Source organism: Eumetopias jubatus, unplaced genomic scaffold (assembly GCF_037043125.1).
Source record: "Eumetopias jubatus isolate StellerSeaLion01/CBP00866 unplaced genomic scaffold, mEumJub1_p1.0 scaffold_2, whole genome shotgun sequence".
Classification (NCBI taxonomy): Eukaryota; Metazoa; Chordata; class Mammalia; order Carnivora; family Otariidae; genus Eumetopias; species Eumetopias jubatus.
Window position 1 is genome coordinate 139,687,302 of NW_028274808.1, and position 19,109 is coordinate 139,706,410.

Sequence of the window (19,109 nt, forward strand, 5' to 3'; positions counted from 1 at the left end):
TGTTCCAGACTAGCGTCTTCTTTACAATACATAATGTTGAAATTCTTCCTGATTCATCGCAATTAAATTTCAATTTGGGTTTAAGAAAATAAGACTGCATCAATTACATAACATTACATAATATTACTTTCCTAACAAAACTTTAAAAATGATAATTTTAATAATATTACATTAATATTCATCAAACACTTGCTCTTCTAAGGGTGAACTACTTTAGTCTTATAACCCTTATAACTCTACACAGTAGGTACCCTAAGTATGCCCATTTAATGAGAAATGAGAAAAGCAGAGGTTAGGAAACTTGCTCCAAATCATACAGAGAATAAGCAACAGAGGCAGGATTCAAAGCCAGATAGCCTGGTGCCTTAACACCATACTATACTGCCTGACTTAAGAAACTGAAACAAACTACATTCAGTTCCTTTCCTCTCAGCTAGGCAAAAAACAGCATGGTTCAGAACAGTCACCATGTGAGATTGAGGCTTAACGTACAAAGATACCATGTTTGCTATGCAAAACAGGTAAAACTTTTACATAGCATTGGAGGGAAAACTTGGCTTTTAATCTAGACTGCCTGACATCCTCACATTATTCTTGTTTTATTCAAGGCAACTCAAAGATTGAGCACTTCTTCTCACTTAAGTTTCACAACAGGATAAATATGAGAGTTAGCAGTAATGCAAAGGATGCAGTGAAGAAGGGCCATTTAGAGAAGAGGTTATGCATTGCTTTCGTAATGAGATACAACAGGCATTAATATACATTCTCTTGTTTTACACAGATTGTAGTTCTTCCCTATTGGTTTTTCTAAGTCTTGCTCTGCCATATGTAATAATCTCTGCAAGTGCTGATAAGCCAATGATGCTCTGTGTATTAAAACAGCTCCCTTTTAGGTATCTCTGACCAAGTTGTAAACAATTTTTTTGCAGTTCTATCAGTTAGGCAAGAAAATACATCCAAGTAGCTTAACGGAGCTATACATAAATTCTGATCCACTGCTGATGCTAAACAAAGTCCATCCTTTCTTCTACCTCCATACCTTTATGCCTTCTAGTAAAATAGCTATTCTATTTATATGGTATTTTAGAAATTTTACCATCACAAAGCAGTTAATGTATGTTCAGAACCTTTGAACATAAATTACATCTGCCTAATAAGGCCACATTAATTGTTCTCAAGAGACCTAACTGGCTCTGCTGTGTAGTTTTCACAGGGCCACCAGCGGTCCTCTCCTCTCTCAACTTTGGGCCCATCTTTCATCCTCTACACTTAATCCATCCTGCCAATTATTCCTTTGCAGTGTTCTTTAAGTTATTCCTTTTTCCATTCTGACCATGACGAATCTACTCTAGGCTCACATCTCTTGTCTCTAGTTCCCCTGGTTCTAGATTCATCAACTGTATCTCCAAGGTGTTCATCCTTACTGCATTGTAAATCAAGTCCAAGGGCCACCATGTCCATCAAATCCTTACTTGTCCTGTAAGTAGTCCTGGCTCTTTCTTCTTCCTTTCTGGCTTCCTTACCTTTGTCTTTTTTGCAGGCTCATCCTCAGCTATCCAGCCATTAATTGTCAGTAATGCTTAAAATCTCAATTCTAAGCTTTCTTCTCTTCTCAATCTATATTCTTCTCCCTAGAGGATTTTCATTCCTGTCCAATTATTCAGTAACATAACTGACTCCGAAAATGTATCTCATACCACTAGCTACTGACCTGACAATTCTACTTATATGTTTCGAAGACATCTCTAACTCAACAAGTGCAAAACCAAACTCATGAACTTTCTCTTCCACTCCCAAAAAACGAAAAAGAAAACCAAAACCAAAACCTAAAGCCTGACCTTGCAGAGAATGGCACCACTATCTGCTCCCAAGTTAGAAACCTGGGAGTCATCCTTGATACCTTTTCTTTCTTGTTCCTTACAGCAGGATATCACATCAAGTCCCCAAGGTTTTTGGGTTTTTTTGGTTTTTTTTTGTTAACTGGATTCTTTTTAAATTTTATTTTATTATGGTATGTTCATCACCATACATCATTAGTTTTTGATGTAGTGTTCCACGATTCATTGTTTGCGTATAACACCCAGTGCTCCATGCAGTACGTGCCCTCCTTAATACCCATCACCAGGCTAACCCATCCCCCCACCCCCCTCCCCTCTAGAACCCTCAGTTTGTTTCTCAGAGTCCATCGTCTCTCCCATGGTTCGTCTCCCCCTCCGATTCCCCCCTTTCATTTTTCCCTTCCTACTATCTTCTTTTTTTTTTTTTAACATATAATGTATTATTTGTTTCAGGGGTACAGGTCTGTGATTCAACAGTCTTACACAATTCACAGCGCTCACCATAGCGCATACCCTCCCCCAAGTTTTAATTCCTAAATATCTTTTGAGTCATTGTTCTTTGTTCTCTTTGCATTAGTACTTTTCATTACCCAGTCATAAGCAGCTCCAGTATGACTAATAAAACAACTCAGCACCCCCAAGTCTCTCCTTTCTTATGTCCAATTCACTCCCTGTAGTCACAGGGATCTTTTTAAAAGTGTCCTTCTGATCATGACACTACGCACTTAAAATGAAAACTCTCCAATGTTTGTGGGCAAAAGACAAAATCCTTAAACACTGCCAAAATGGTCCTGGGTGATCTGGTCCCTCCGGCCTTATTTTTCATCATGTTTCCTTACCATGAGGTCTTTCCACTTGTAATTCCTTTTCCTTTTGTTAGAATGCTCTACTGACTCTCTAACACCACAATCCTGTCTATTCTTTTTCAGATCTGAATCATAACTTCCTCATAGAAGCTTTTCCTATAGGTCAAATCCTATCATATGGTCTTGGAGCACAATATCTCTTTCCTTTACATTTAACATAGTGGCAATTTTACACTTATTTGTAATTCCATAAGGGCAGGAAACTGTTTTTTCCCCTTTGCTTGTAATTGTAACTCTGAGCCAGGCACATAATGTGCATTCAGTAAATATTTTTAATTGAATGAATGAAATACAAGTTCTGTGATCTCAAAACTCTCAGCTAAATTCATCTCACCGCTCACATTTTGTTTTTCAATATTCCCCAAGGCAGACCCCCTAATCGATCAAGTGCCTTACTATTTCTTTCCCTCCTTTCCTTACCATACACACCTTCCTGAAGCATTCATTGGAGTCCCTGTTGAGCAACAAAGAACCTGCCCACAGGAGGCACTCAACACAAGCTTATTAAACCTGAAAGGCAGGGCCCCTGGGTGGCTCAGTCATTAAATGTCTGCCTTCAGCTCAGGTCATGACCCCAGGATCCGGGGATCGAGCCCCGCATCTGGCTCCCTGCTCAGCGGGAAGCCTGCTTCTCCCTCTCCCTCTCCACCCCCCCCCCCCCCCCGGTTGCATTCCCTCTCTCGCTGTGTCTCTCTGTCAAATAAATAAATAAAATCTTAAAAACAAAAACCAAAAACAAAACCTGAAAGGTAGGTTCAAGACCCATTTTCCCCAAAAAACATTCTCTATCTAATCCCAAACTTCTTTACTCTTAATTCCTAGATGGGTATCCTCTGTACTGCACAGTCTAGTATTTAATTGTATGCTGTTTCATATTATCTTCTTCTAATTGTTTTATTTATGTTCACCTCAAATCTCCACATAGACTAAGAATTGAGGATGGCTACTATGTTTTCCATTAAAGACCCTGGAATTGTACTATTTATTAAATAGCTACTTAATTTGTTTGCTCAGTGAAAACTACCAAGAAAATGTAATTTCATCCAAATTTTGTATTAATATCTTACTATCAAGTAATAAGAGAGACACATTTTTTTTTCACCTACCTTCTCCCTCCCCTCTCCCTCCCCCCAGTCATCACCTGAGAAAGGTGTTAATGAACAGAGAAATGTCTCAACTATAGGTAGAAGGAAGAGGAAGACAGAACCAAAGGTCAGGTGATATACATAATTCCTGAATTATGGAAAAATTTAAGCATCAAAAAGTCCTATTCATCAGTACTGAAAATGTAATGAGATTATCTAATATATGTTATACTTAATAATGGACATTTGTTTGTTTGCTTGTTGTTTTTTGCAATGTGGTTTGTGATTTTGTTGTTTAAATTTTTTTTTCCCTGCTTTAGGTCACAAAGGTAATTCTTGTATTTTCTTGGATTAGCTTTATAATTTTATCTTTTATATTTTGGTTTTTAGTTCATCTCCAGTTTACTGGTAATGTGGTGTTGGGTAGGATCCAGTTGTATTTTTTGCTATAGAGTCAACCAGGTTTCCCAATACATTTTTACTAAATAATCTGTCCTTCCCTACAGATTTACGGTGCCCCCTCTAGCCTATGAGTTTCCACAAACAACTGGATTTGTCTCTGAGGTCTCCATTCTGTTCCATTGATTCATTCGTCTGTTCTTATTCCAAAACTACACGTAAAACAATTAATAATTGCTTTGTATCATGTCAGTCTTTAGTAGGACTAGCCCTTTCCCTATCTTTATTCTTTGTATTTAAGGTTGATTAGTCATTAATCTTCATTCCTTCATATACATGTTAAAGTAACTTAATCAAGTTCCTCAAAGAAATCCAGCTGGAATGTTGATTGAAATTGCATTTGATTTGATTTGATTCCTTACTTTGAGGAACAACTGACATCTTTATAGTATCCTATCACATCACTCAAGAGCATAAACTCTCTCTCCATTTACTGACATATGTTATGGTGTTTATAACAGTCTTAAAGTCTTCTCCATAAGTTACCTAGTCTTGGTCAAGTGAATTCCTGGATAATTTATAGTTTTTCATTTCTATTATGAATGGTATCTTAATTTTGATTATATAGTGTAAGAAATACTATTAATGTTTACAGGTTGATCTTTATCTGGCAACACTGATGAATTTTTATTACTGATGATAATTTATAATCCCTGTTGATTTTCTAAAAAGATGATTATATTTACTGAAAATAATGAAAGCTTCAGCGCTTCTGGTTCAATCTTTACACATTTTTTTTCTTCCTTTCCAGTACCATCCAGGACCCCTAGTCCTCTGTAAGATAGTATTAAGGTATATTGGTAGTAGTAGAGTATAGTATTTATCAGTATGTTGGGAGCATTATTGTTCTGATCCCTATCTCAAAGGACCTGCATCTGAAGTTTCTCCACTGAGTATAAATATGTATTTGCTATAATACGCTGGTATGTAAGCTTTATCAATTTAAGGAGGTTTGCTTCTATTCTTAATTTGGTGAAATGTTTTTTATCATAAATATGTATTGATCCTTTTCAAAAGCTTTTTCTACAAAGACTGAAATAATTATATAATTATCTTTTATATGTGTGGAATGTGGGAAATCACTTTAATTAATTTTCTGATGTTGAGCCATCCTTTTATTCCTGGGTTAAACCTCACTTGATTTCGATGTGTTATTTTTTTAATAAACAGCTATATTCAGTCAATATTTTACTCTTTGCTATGTTCATAAGTGAAGTGATTTTGTAATTTTCTTTATCCCCGGTCTTTGGAATCAAGATTATACTAAATTCATAAAATTAACTAGGCAGGTTTCATTTTTCCTATATTCTGGCCCACCTTGTATAGGATAGGAATATCTGTTCCTTGAAAGTTTGGTGAAGTTCACCTGTGAGTCTATCCAAGCCTGGGATTTTTGGGGAGATAGGTCTTTGACCTCCTTTTTAATCTGTCTCACGCTTATTGCTCTAGTTCAAGCTCTCTATTTTTTCCCCTAATCCCCTAATTTCCCCTATTTTTTCCCCTTAACATTTCATTTTTAAAACATGCACATTAGGTATAGAAATGAAGAAACCCCATGTAATTTTAAATTACAAACAATTCTTTAGCAATGGATTGTTCTTTTCTATCAAGGTACACATAACTCAGATGTGTCCTAATATAATAAGCCTCAATTAGCCAGCCATTGGGGAGGGAGAACTAATGGTTAATTTAATTTTCTAGTTTGCTGAGGGTGAACTGAAGGCCTCGTGTTTCAACCTTGTTACTGGCAATCTTTATAAAATGTGTGAGTCTACTTTCCTGCCTTGGTAAGTACAATATGGTTAATGTTATTAAATCTGCCTGTGTTGATTGAAACTATTGCAATGTGTCAGAATCGATTCAAATTTCATTGAGTGTGAGCTGATGAAATCCTCACTAAGCCCCAGGCACAGTCTGAGAGCTGCCTTTTTGAGTAAGTTCCCAATTTCAACGTAAGTATGCATCTCCTCCTGCAAAGGTTTAGTGTAAAAACAAAAGCTCTGGTTGAAAGAAAAAAAGGATTGGTTTTGGTGAATGAATCTAGCTGATTAATTGACATGCAAACGGAGTCCACTGGTAATATTTACCAAGATTACAAATGTATTTACATCTGCCTCAGCAATCCTACCAACTTATCCCTTAGATACACTTATCCCTTGGATACACTTGTACTTTATGGAGTTGTGTATGCATATCACAACACTGTTTATAATAGCAAGAAACTGGAAACATCTATTGAAATGGTGGGTGCAAATATATAAATAATGGAATGATACGCAGCTGTTAAAAGAAGAATGAGAAGCTTCCTATAAACTGAAATGAGAAGAGCTCCAAAGCACAGAACCATGCTATCTATATCTTGAGTAAAACAAGAGGAAATTTAGCTATGCCTGAAACTAATGTGACATTGTATGTCAACTAGACTTCAGGTAAAAATAGGAAATTTAAAACATGTATTTTTCTTTCCTTCTATTCTCATAAAGAAAAGCTGAAATAAATAAAAATACTGTAATATCAAAAACAGGTAAACAACTTGCATGTACAATTCACAAGAGAATAACAATTCATGGCCACTAAACCTAAAAAAAAATATGTTGAGTGTCTATTATGTGCCTGGAATTTTAGAGCTAAAATTAATCACTCTCTTTAGGAGACATTTTGTTATCACTATTTTAAACTCAGAAAACACATTTATGCATTGACAGGGAGAGAGAAAACTCAGTCACATATCTCTATGTTTTAAGGATTATACAGGAAAGAGGATGAGTAGAAAAGACAAAATGTGTTTTGCTATTTTTAAGAGACTTACTTTAATTGCCGAATACAGGGAATAGCCATAATGCTTCTTAAACTCTGCTCGAATGTCCAGAAGGTCTATTTCTGATCTGGACACCATTATTCGGTTCAGAGTAAACTCATCGGTTCCAGCACCCTGTTAAGAATACAGGTGTCCACAATACAAATCTCACTGGTCACAAGACAACATATAGATCTATATCTATGGAAAACAGATAATGGTGCACAAAATATTCAACCACAGTGACTCTTCTTCACTCATTTGTCATCAAACTTCATTGTTCATATATTCGAGAAATATTTATTGAGCACTTAACTCTGTGCGGTCACCATGCCAAGTGCTGAAAACAGAGATGAGATAGCCCTGTTAAGCATTCAATTTTGTAAAGGATATACTATGTAATGCAACATAGGGGAAATATTGGGTACTATGGGAGTATATATAAGGACGGCCTAAAATAGATCAAGGGTTAGGAAGCGTGTGCCTGAGAGAGTGGTATTTGACCTGGGGCCGAAATAATGAACCAGAGAAAGAAATCTACTACATGCCAGATATGCACTGTGCATATGGTAGCGAACAGCATGGATTATAGCTCTATTCGCATGGAGTTCACGTTTTCATGGATGGAGATGGACAGGAGAGAAAATTAACACATTGTTTATGTAAACAGTAATAAGAATTATGGAATGGAGTGTGACCGAAAGGAATCCAATCGACCTGTTTAGTCAGGAAAGACCTCTCTCAGGAGAGAGATAAGGAGCCGGCCATAGGTCGATATGGAGGAGGTCCATTCTAGGCAGAGAGGGCAACAAACGCAAAGGTTCTGATGTGGGATGACACTTGGCATAGTCAAGGACAGAAAGAAGGCCAAGGTGGCTGAGGCATAGAGGGCAAGGACGGGGGGGCGGGGCGGGGAACGGTATAACTTCAGAGAGTCGGGCAAGGCTAGCTCCTGTTGGGGCTACCCACTGAGGTGACTGAACACGGGACAAGGAGCAGCCTTGGGTGGGGGGTGAGGTGAGGGACAGGATGTGTTCACTTTGGACATAACTTTGAAGGCACACGTGGACCTCCATAGGAAATGTCCAGTAGAGAGACTGAAGTATGCATCTTCTCATGTGCCCGGCTCAGGCCAAGGCCTGAAGATAGAAAAGAGCAAGAAAAACACCTGTACTCAAGGACCTCACTGTCTAGCAGCAGCAACAGACAAGAAAGTGCAGGGTTTCTATAGCACGAAAGGCTGCTGACTTGACTTGGTTTATTTTAAGAGGCCACTGGGCCTTATCGGTCAGGCTTGAGGTTTGGTGTTCTAAACCAATTTCACTGCCTCCACTAACTGTGATGTGGGGAAGATAATGTAGTCAACGCTTCGCTGTACCTATCTCTAGAATGACTAGGATATTCACTACCAACCTCCAAGACAAAACGAGGACTCATCCAAGGAGGGAAGGGACATGAAATTCCATCAGTATGAAACAATATTTTTTTATATTCTCCTGGAGGGAGACTAAGAATGTATATGAAATTTCCAGACCTACCTTTAAAGCCTGATACAGTCTTTCAGCTAAAAAGGCAGGCATGTTTCTGGCACAATGAACTGTTATAAAAAGCAAAATAACGTTCAGTTTCATTGAATAGAAATTGAGTTAATCTACGGTAATATGTTTTTTTAAAAGATTCTTTGAGTAACCATACCGCTCTACCCCCTGATCACTATTAGGTTTTATTTACGATGGAGAGGTGAATGCCTCACCTGAATTTCAAAGGCTTATCAAGTCTTGATTCGCACGGAACTTAAGCACAGTCATTCTCTTTAGTCAGGGGGAAAATTACCTGCCAAAGAAGCTCCCACAGCAGCTGACTCATCTGATCCCAGACGCACCAACACCTACGCTTACATCGATAACTCCCTAGGGTGTACCCTTGCTCCATTTCTAGCATCTCTGCTGATAAAGAACTTGGGCCCGCAGACTGCAGAGACCTCCTTCGGGGGACTGATCCGCTTACATAACGGTGTTTGTGTCTGCTTGTTAATCCACATGTCTCCAGGACCAGCTTCGGTCTGTGCCTGACTTTCTGTTCCATACTCCTGGTTAGCTTGGCCAAGAGGGAGGAGACCTAGAGTTCTGACCTGGGCTCCGCTTTGGGAGTCTATGGATATCTTCCCATAATAACCAAATAGTGTCAATTACCAAATCTAGTAAATTACTCAATTACTCCGTTTTCGACAAGCCTCAATAAAAATGCCAATAGAAACGTAATATTTTCATCTCTCCAGGAGTTTACTAATCCAAGCATGCTGACAAACCAATACAAAGTTAAAAGGCAAAGTCAAACCTAAAAAGATAACTTCTTCATGCATCCATTTAACAGTATTTATGGAGCATACTGTGTGCCCTGGGGACAGGGCGGGGGGCTACGGGAGCATAAGGGTGGGTCGGTCAGGCTTCTTACAGGAGACAAGCGAAACTTCCTGTTGATTTAACACAAGTGCAAAGTAACTCAGGTTATAAGCACTGAAGGGCTTACCTATGGCCAGAAGTAGGTCTTCAAAATGCCCGGACAGTTCTCCTTTTATGCTGTCCTCAATGTCCTTCTGGCTGATATTTCTGTATTCGTCAAATGCTAAAAAGCAGCACCACAAAAAATATTTAAGGCATCCCAGTTGACCACAACTTGAATATATTCCAGTTTTTGATTTGATATGTAGCAAATCAAGTTAAGTGTCAAACTCAAAAACTCCTTCTTTAAACCACCAAAATTTGAGCATGGAAGTTTTTGTTTTTTTAAATTATTTACAATAAAACCTAAACCTCGGGGCGCCTGGGTGGCTCAGTCGGTTAAGCGTCTGCCATCGGCTCAGGTCATGCTCCCAGGGCCCTGGGATCAAGCCCTGCACCGGGCTCCCCGCTCAGCAGGGAGTCTGCTTCTCCCTCTCCCTCTGCTTTTTCCCCCATTCATGCCCTCTCTGTCTCGCTCTCAAATAAATAAATAAAAATTTTAAAAGCCCCTAAACCTCATAGGCCATTTTCTTCAGTGATCTCTTTCTCTCTCCTCCCCTCTCCCTTCCCAGGTTGATGGAATTTACAATAGCTTGAAAGGTTAAATTAAAAATAATTTATCTAGTAAGGTGGGCTACTTTTAAATTATAGCAGCACCTGGGAAACAAGGGTGTGGTCATTAGTCAAATATGTTTTATCTGCTAAAGAAATCTTAATCATGCAGATTTCTTTCTGCTGAGTAAATCATTCCCTTAAGCAGCATGGCCTACTCACGCCTACCAGAGGTAATGTCTTGATCAGTTTTTGTCCCAAAGCAAAACCTATAGGTCACCAAGTACAGAGGCATACTTTGTAAGCCAAGTAAATTTTTCCCTAGGAAATTTTGAAAAAACTTGAAGAGAAATCTAGCATCGTTTGGTTTTTATTCTTCAAATAAAGGTACTCATAAAGCAAATAGCATACTATTACTATTATTTCATAAAATAAGTGAAAGGTAATGCCAAAATTAAGGAGGGGCAATCTCAGAATTAAAAAGTCATGGTAATATCATCACGTTTCCTTATTTTTCCATGAACTCAGCAGAAGCCTAGTCACGCACTGTGGTTGCTCTCTCGACCAGCACCTGGGAGCCACCTTCTGGGTGCTATTGCTCCCAGAAAGGTTCAGGGGGATACAGGAGTGAGGAGGTGGCTGCTTAGCAGTTCCATGTAATAGTTGGTCTGACCAAAAGAACTATGCCTGCCGCCTTTCCCCCATTCACTGTCGAATCAGAAAGAGCCGAATGTTAATCCTTATTAACACATTAACAGATACCCACCATGCCTGGTTTCTCTGGAAAGTGGCTAACCAGGGAAGAGATGGGTTGGAGGCAATGCCTTCCGACTCCTCCGTACCACCGGAATAGTCCTCTCTGCTCTCACCCCAGAGGGCTCCCCTTTTCCTTCTCCCTGTTGTCCCTCTCCCACCTGTCACTTGTCACTCACTAGCTAATGCACTCAGCTTCCAGGGAAGACAAGAGTAGGGTCAGTTCTGCCTTGAGTTGGAACACAGCTCCCTGTGTTTTCTTCTGAATTGTTTATACATACAAATGGAACAGCCTTTGCAGTTTTTAATTTCGTTTTCCAGAATTTTGTATATTAAAGCCCAAAACATTTGCAGATGCAAGACAAAGCAAAAAGGTTTGTAATGTGAGTGCATACTCAGTTTCAGTTGAGGAAAACTCCTTAAACACAGGATCTCGGTGAATTTATCTTCATCTGTGCCCCATTTGTTCTCCCCGGCATTATAGAGAATCTATTGGACGAGAAGGAATATTTAGAATGTTATTATGGACACAACCTCTCTCTTTCTCTCTCTCTCTCTCTCTCTCTCTCTGGGCAGGGGGTTGGTGGAAGAAGAAGAGCAGGAGGTTTACTTGGAAGCAGGAGATAATCTCTTACCCAGGTCTCTCGCTGTTAGCGGACCAGGAACCTGAGAGTCGGGGAGGCTGGAGACAGAAGAAGAAGAACCAGCACGGGGGGAGGCAAAGAACCAGGGGTGGGTGATGCCCAGCCTTCAGGTGTCTCCTCCCAACAGGACAGGAGAGGGCAGCCTCCGCCGGTGCCACACGAATGAAAAAGCAGTCGAAGGGGAGAATGGTTACAGGAGATGTTGTCTCTGCTCTATTACTGACCTGGGCATCCTTTTTGGCCAGCAGCCCATCCACTTTCAGACTCTCATCTCTTCTGCCCTACACGGGGAAGATGAAAACGAAGGCAATTCTTTTAAGGACAGAAGATTCTAACACTTGGTATTCCAATCAGCAGGGCATTTTAGAGGTTTTTCTCCAGTGGAGACCATGAAGCACAGAGGAACTGGGCACGCGGGGCTCCTGTTCTGGCTCTGCTGCTCACTAGCCATGAAATTTCTAGCAAATCACACAATTTTCTGAGCCTCAGTTTCTTCCTCAAAGATCTTAAGGGGATGAAAAAACAGGCCACGGACTGGGAAAAAATATTGGCAAACACATATCTAATACAGGACTTATATCCAGAATATATAAAAAGCTCCTTTCACTTAAACAAATGAAAACCTAATTAAAAAATGGGCAAGAGATCCACACAGACATCAGATAAACAGTTGGCAAGAAAGCTCATGAAAAGATGCTCAATATCATATGTCATTAGGGAACTGAAAATTTAAAAAAAGAAAACACAACCATAAAATACCATGACATACCTACCAAATTGGCTAAAATCCAAAACCCTGACAACACCAAGTGCCGACAAGGATTTGGAACACCGAGAACTGTCATTCCTTGCCAGTGGGAATGCAAATTGATAAAGCCACTTTGGAAGAGTTTGGCCACTTCTTACAAAACCAACCACACTTTAACCATCATCCAGCAATTGTGCTCCTTGATATTCACCCAAGTGAGCTGAAAATGTAAGTCCACACAAAAACTGTACATGAATGTTAGAAGTTTTTGTCCCTCATTGCCAAAACTTGGAAGAAACCAAGATGCCCTTCAACAGGTGAAACAAACTGGCATATATCCATACCATGGACTAGTATTCAGTGATTAAAAGGAAAAGAGCTATCAAGCCCTGAGAGACACTTAGCATTTTAGCAAATGTAAGAAGCCAGTCCGAAGAGGCAACGTGCTGTATAGTTCCCACCATATGACATTCTGGAAAAGGTAAAACAATAGAGACAGTAAAAAGATCAGTGGTTGCCAGGGGTTTGAAGGGAGGAAGAGAAGGATGAAGAGCTGGAGAACAGGGATTTTAGGGCAGTAAAACTATTCTGTGCGATACTGTAATGGTGGGTGCATGACGTTATACATTTGTCCAAACCCATGAGTGAAACTTAATGGACCCTGTGGACTCTGGTTAATCATAATGTGTCAGCGTTCATCCACCAGCTATACTATGCCACCCTCATGCAAGGTATTAATAGCAGCGGACACTGTGAGGGGCATATGGGAGCTCTCTGTACTTTCTGCCCCACTTCTCTGGAAACCTAAAAAGATTTTTATGCTCTTAAAAATAAGGTCTATTAAAACACAAAACCCTTGCAGCTTGCCTCCACCTCTCATGCTGAGGGCTCTTGGCGAAGCGCGCATGCGTGCATGCTTGTGCTCGCAGCCCATTATAGAGAGAGGCGAGATAGGAAAAGGGAGATTGCCTGAATTATTTTGAAAACTCTAGGTGAATGAAATGTTCGGCTTTAACATTTATAAAATGCATTTATTCCCATTTTCAAACATTAGGTCCTGTACGCCTGTCTGATTTCCATATGATTTCTTTTCCTTTTCAGTGTGACTGCTAGCTTGTCTTTTCGGCCTGGTTCGTGGTATGCTCTGCTCTAGTAAGAAAACGCGGTGTCTCATTGGTACTGCTACAAATCATCGCGTTTTATGTGCTCAGTACTGCACATGCCCACTCTCTCTCTGAATCTTCACAACACCCCTGGAGGTTGGTACTATTATTATTTTAATTTTACAGATGTGAAAACAAAGGTGTTTTTTTAAAAGATTTTATTTATTTATTTGACAGAGAGAGACACAGCGAGTGAGGGAACACAAGCAGGGGGGAGGGGCAGAGGGAGAAGCAGACTCGCTGCTGAGCAGGGAGCCCGATGCGGGGCTCGATGCGGGGCTCGATCCCAGGACCCTGGGATCATGACCTGAGCTGAAGGCAGACACTTAACCACTGAGCCACCCAGGCACCCTGAAAACAAAGGTTTTAGGGCTTAAAGTAGCTTGTCCACATAAAGCTAGTAGGCAGTAAAGGAGCCTGAGAGAACTGAAGCCCTACTGTTCACTGTTTCCTGGGGCTGTTGTGGGCTCATGTGAGTGTATAAATGGGTGTGCACTTATACACAGAAACCTCTGGGACAGTATGTTTGTGCCAGTGCCTCATAAATTTGGGTTTGTAGGTTCAATCTTTAAGGTTTTCACCATCTGAAGGAACTGAAACCATAATTAGGATAAATTGTTTCCTTGTGGCACCATGCCTCACTTTGACGACTACTATTTCTACCCTCAGGCTGAGGCCAGTGTTGGGATTTTCTCACACATTAGGAGCTATATAAATCAGCTGAAAGAGGCCAGTGAGATATGGCTGAAATCACTTCCTTTCTACACACATCGGTGGTGATACCTCACCCTTGACCTTACCTCCTTTATTATAAAGTCATGAACCTCCTGAGAAGAGAGAACTAGGTGTGGCCTCATTTGGTCATACACTGATGAATGATTTAGCAACTCTTCCAAAGGTGGCAGAGATAAAGTTACAGCAAGTCTTTTTTGTTTGTTTTTATTCTTGCAAGTCTTTTTTTTTTTTAATCCAGAGACTGATATACCCATTTCTGAAGATAATTTTTCTATATCAAGCTTCGTACTTAATTTAAATGCCGACAAAAGAAAGATATATTTTTTGGAGTCCAGATAGGAAAATGTAAGATGAACAAATTATTTCACGAGGAAAATTGCAATCTCATTGTCTCCATTTGGTTATTTTTAAACTCCCTAAAAATTATTAACGAGCGTGCAGCTTATCGGGCAGCTAAGCAATATAAAATAAAAACTTACATCTGCCAGAGTCAACAGAGCCTTCCGGAAATCACCAGATGTTTCAGAACTAATGTCATCTCCAAGACTCTTCTTATATACTGAAGCCAAATAAGAATACATTAAGAATACATTAAGCCTTGACAAACTGAAAAACATTATTACAAAACCGAGAAAAGCTTAAATGTCAACACTGGCAAGGAATGAGTACCTGAGAAAATAAATCTTGACTCTTTTTTTTTAACTTCTTGGGGCTCTTCTGATAGGGATACATTCTTCTCGTAACTATTATTATAGTGTGTGTTGTGGTAGATACAGAAGAACAGAAAGAATTGCCGTGTAAAAGCCAGGGTGGGCAAGCTGCTAGTTTGCCTTCTGATTACTATTTCATTCCGCCACAGTAACAGAACACTGTCCTTGAGCAAGACCTACTGCCCACAACTTAGACTGCATTCTCAGCTTTCCTCTTAGCTTAGTACCTTAGGTACAGCTCCATGACTAAGTTATTGGCAATGAAACGTAGGTGAACATATGTGACATTGCTGGGAAATCTCCTTAAGGATGGCTCGTGCCCTTCCTCCATCCGCCTGCCTGGTCTGTAGACTGATGCCTGGAGCTCAGGCAACCATCTTGAACCATGAAGAGAAGGACTACATCTTAGCGACAGCAGGGACGGAAGCAAGAAGGGGCCTGGGTTCCTGAAAGCGTTGAGGAGCTACCACACCAGTCCTGGAACTGCCTGTCTCCGACCTCTTCTACATATGGGAGAAGTACATTTTTCTCTTATCTGAGCCACTGCTTGTTTCATCGAGCCTAACCTTAATTGTGATGTATATGGCTAGACTGTATAATGTGGTACCTCTCAAAAGTGAGAAAGCTACCCTAAAATATACTACTTCCCATGACGAATGCCAATTATGTGTTCACGTATTTGAGTACTGACTAGTCGTAGCCCCTCCTGCATAGCCTGCATTGTGCAATGTCTACTGGTTTCAAATCGATTTTCTGCTCCATCCATGAGGTGGTGATTCACTAGCGGCCACTATGTACCTGGATGTAGCTGACACCAGGTCGCTATCTGAACTCTGCCCGCATCCTTCTCAAGACCTCTATGGTCATATAAATGTTTTTGGCCTTTTAAATCAACAGAAGATGATTACAGAAGGTGATATGAGATTATCTAATAGCAAGAACTGTGTTGAAACAGAAACTCTTCCAGCATGATTTTAGTCTTTTTTTTTACAGTCTATAATTTTTTAAAGCAACCGAAATAAGCAAAATCCATTATGAATGCAAATTATTTATCTAAATAATAACACTTTATAGGCACCGTTTTATCTAACAGTTATGATATTGTTTTATCTATCCTTCATTCTAATTAGAAAAAAAATTTTTTTAATACAAGAAAAAGTTCAGAATTCAGCTCTCTATTTAGACTCTATCGTGTCATTGTACTAGACCAGCTACATGAAACACTGGGTCCTTTTATGAGAGCCAAGATGGCAGCCGACTTCGATGGATTTCGTATGCATGGGCCTCCATTTTACATTATATGGCACCATCACCCTTGCTGCAGTTGACTGCCATAGGGTTGCCATCTGACTCTAAGTGGTCAGCAGCCAAAGAGCTGAGTTGGTGGGAGAACGGTGCCCAAAATAACGCTATCTATTAGAGGGCGCCTTCCTGAGCTCATTGAATCTTCTCTTAGGGAGTGAGCTGCACAGAAAAAGAGACAAAGACAGTAACAAAGAAGGAGAAAAACTCAAGGAATAAAGGGCAAAAGAGAAGCCAAGAATAACCGTAAGCCATGGGGGCAAATAAAAGCCTGAGTAGACAAATACCTCGTGGTAAGGGGAGAGAAGTGGCTTGGTACTGTCAAGAACAGTAGAAGCAGAAGGGAGAGGAAGGAGTTACTGTAACAGAAACATCAGCACAGGGAGCAGTGGATGCCTGATGCTGAGGGAGCCACAGATAACAGAGTCCCTAGGGTAGTGCTGTGTCCTAAATCTCCGTAAAGCTTGGCTACACATGACTGGGCCTGTTTCCTTCTTTCACTCCTTATGTATCATGAATCCCTCTTAATCAAAGTAACCTAGATGCCAGTCCATTCCTTATAGCCTTAGAGAGCTTACCTCACACGGATATTGAGGCCCCCGATAACTCTGAACTATGATCACAGGTCATATTTGCAAAACGACAGTCCTAAATGCTAGAACTTTCTTCTTGGCTCTTAAGACGACAATCTCAATCTTGGGGATGTTAATTCAATGCCTATTTGAATTTATCCCTCACTGTTCTGGACACTGAAGCTACAGCTGTGAACAAAACCAGACAAAATTCCTGGCTTCACAGAGTTTACGTCTCAGGGTTGTTTGTACATAGATGCTGGACCCCAGAAAGCCATCGAGGGGCAGGTCAATTCATGGAGCAGTAATTCTTCTAGGAACCACTAGGAAGTAACCAGGCACCTTGGTATAGAGCCTCTGGCCCCGATGATTTTTTATATGCAAATCTCATTAAATTGAGAGAACCAAATATTTTAAACACCTACAATGTGAGGGTAATCCTCCCGGGACTGTGCTGTAACTTGTGTTGTCATGCTAACCCTGGGGGAGGGGGTCTGTGCCAGAATTACACTGAAGGGACTTTCTCATTTTTACACAGCTAACAGACTACGAGGACTTGGGCTAATTATACTGAATCCACATGCTCAACACATTCTCTAAATGGTTCATCTAATTTTCCACACCCCAAATCACGAGGCTAATCTAAGTGGTTTTTAACATATAATATTGATATATAATGATTTGAATCTCTTACACTGGTAGCTGATTCAATTAGGCAGTGATTGCCAAGAGCAAAATCCACCACAGCTGTAATGTGCTAAGTGCAAAGTGTCAATGCCACGGTTTATGCAGCAGTTTCTAGCTCAGGTCATATTCACATTTTCTCTGAAGATCCACCGTCCTTAGCCCATTTTAGAATGTATCCTTCTTTTTATGTCTTTCTGCCCAAAATGCCTTGTGAAGAAGAGCTTGGTGGATTTCTGGGGAGAGCCACATGGGCTCCTATGTGTGTGGACAGTGGTAAAAGTAAGCAGAGAATAAGCCCACCTGTGTAGTAAGCTTGCGAGATCTCCTTCATCTGCCTGCTTGTTCTGGTGGTTAAGATTTCAATCAGTGCATGTTCACTTGTTCCAGTGCCCTGAAAAAGAAAAGGAAATCTATTTTTAGAATACTTGAAAAGCTTAATGTCATGCATTTCAGGCTTAATACTGATGAAAAGAAGTTGTCAGTAAGTCAGCATAAGGTTGTATATTGCTCTAATGCGGTTTTCTCATTTTTTTCATATGTTTTAGTATGAAAATAACACAAATCATCTAAACTGACATCAAATTGTTCAAGAAAACTTCCCACTCCAGTGTAAAAATCAATTGAATAACTGCAGGGAGAAATAGTGTAAAGGGAAAAGCCCATGTCATTCAAGATCAGAAGTGAGCATTCGAATATGCCATTATGTTTAGAAAGGGCTCTGCAGTTCTTTTGAATGAGTTCATCCTTCTGCTAATGCACTAGGTCAGCAGGTATCATCTTCATACAGGGAGATTTTTAAAGCCTTAATAATGTATGTCATGGGCCTCGTTGATTTGGGGACTAGTTACCCTGAGCCTTGGTTTATACTGAGGTCACCGAATCATGCTGTGACTCCAAGAAAAGCCTTTTACACTAGAACTTGGTCAAATAAGGTCAATGCAGCTTATGAACTGAGGCTAAATTCTGTCCCTCTGTGGCAGAGGTTCCTAGTTACCCTCAATGTCTCTCCTTTTTAATTAGCTAATTAATTAATTTAAAAACAGACTAGTTTTCACAGTTTTTAGATCAGGGTTAGGTTCACAGCAAAACTGAACAGACCTCAACTCTTTTACCTTCCTTGCCTTAGTAATATTGAACCCTCAATTTTTAACTTAGCACATAGCTACCCAAGTAGATATATTACTCAGCTTCCCTTAGAACTAGGTTTATTCATATAACAAATTATGATCCATAGACTATATGTAAAGTACCCTGTGCAGTTTCTGAGAGTCCTGAAGGAGAGGAAATGAACCCTTCTTTGTCTTTCACTGTCTTTTAGGCTGACTGAGACAAAGATACAATGCCTGGATCTTGAGTTCCCATCTTTAGCCAACAAGTGGAATCTACAAGCTAAAGATGGTAAAACCTCAAGATTGAAGGAACGAGAGTCTCTGATAATGGTTGTGCCAGGACACCCAGCTCTGGACTGCCTACTGTGGATTTCTTTTGCATCAGAGAGAATTTTTTCTAATCCTTGTTGGTGAATCTAATCCTTATCATGCCACCTGTTAAACTGTCCCCCATGTGGCAGCCACAGAAATGCACTGCTCAGATTTTATTTTAAGAGAATCTGCTGCAAATAATGTCTTTGGGTGATAGCCTCCAATCGTCAGAGCTCTGGATCTGCCACAGTTGACAAAGAGGTCATGCTCCCTCCA

At 40.1% G+C, this 19,109-nt stretch overlaps 1 protein-coding gene across 1 annotated transcript in view; it reads right to left on the reverse strand.

Moving 5' to 3' along the window:
* The window catches only part of ANXA3 (annexin A3), a 47,837-nt gene that overhangs the window by 553 nt on the left and 28,175 nt on the right, over nucleotides 1-19,109 (reverse strand). Inside the window, exons 6-12 of the mRNA XM_028100677.2 lie at nucleotides 17,713-17,803; nucleotides 14,621-14,700; nucleotides 11,720-11,776; nucleotides 11,247-11,340; nucleotides 9,575-9,670; nucleotides 8,584-8,642; nucleotides 7,058-7,180 (exon numbers count right to left, since the gene is read on the reverse strand). Coding sequence (XP_027956478.1) covers nucleotides 7,058-7,180; nucleotides 8,584-8,642; nucleotides 9,575-9,670; nucleotides 11,247-11,340; nucleotides 11,720-11,776; nucleotides 14,621-14,700; nucleotides 17,713-17,803 — 600 coding nt within the window. The remainder of the gene's footprint in view (nucleotides 1-7,057; nucleotides 7,181-8,583; nucleotides 8,643-9,574; nucleotides 9,671-11,246; nucleotides 11,341-11,719; nucleotides 11,777-14,620; nucleotides 14,701-17,712; nucleotides 17,804-19,109) is intronic.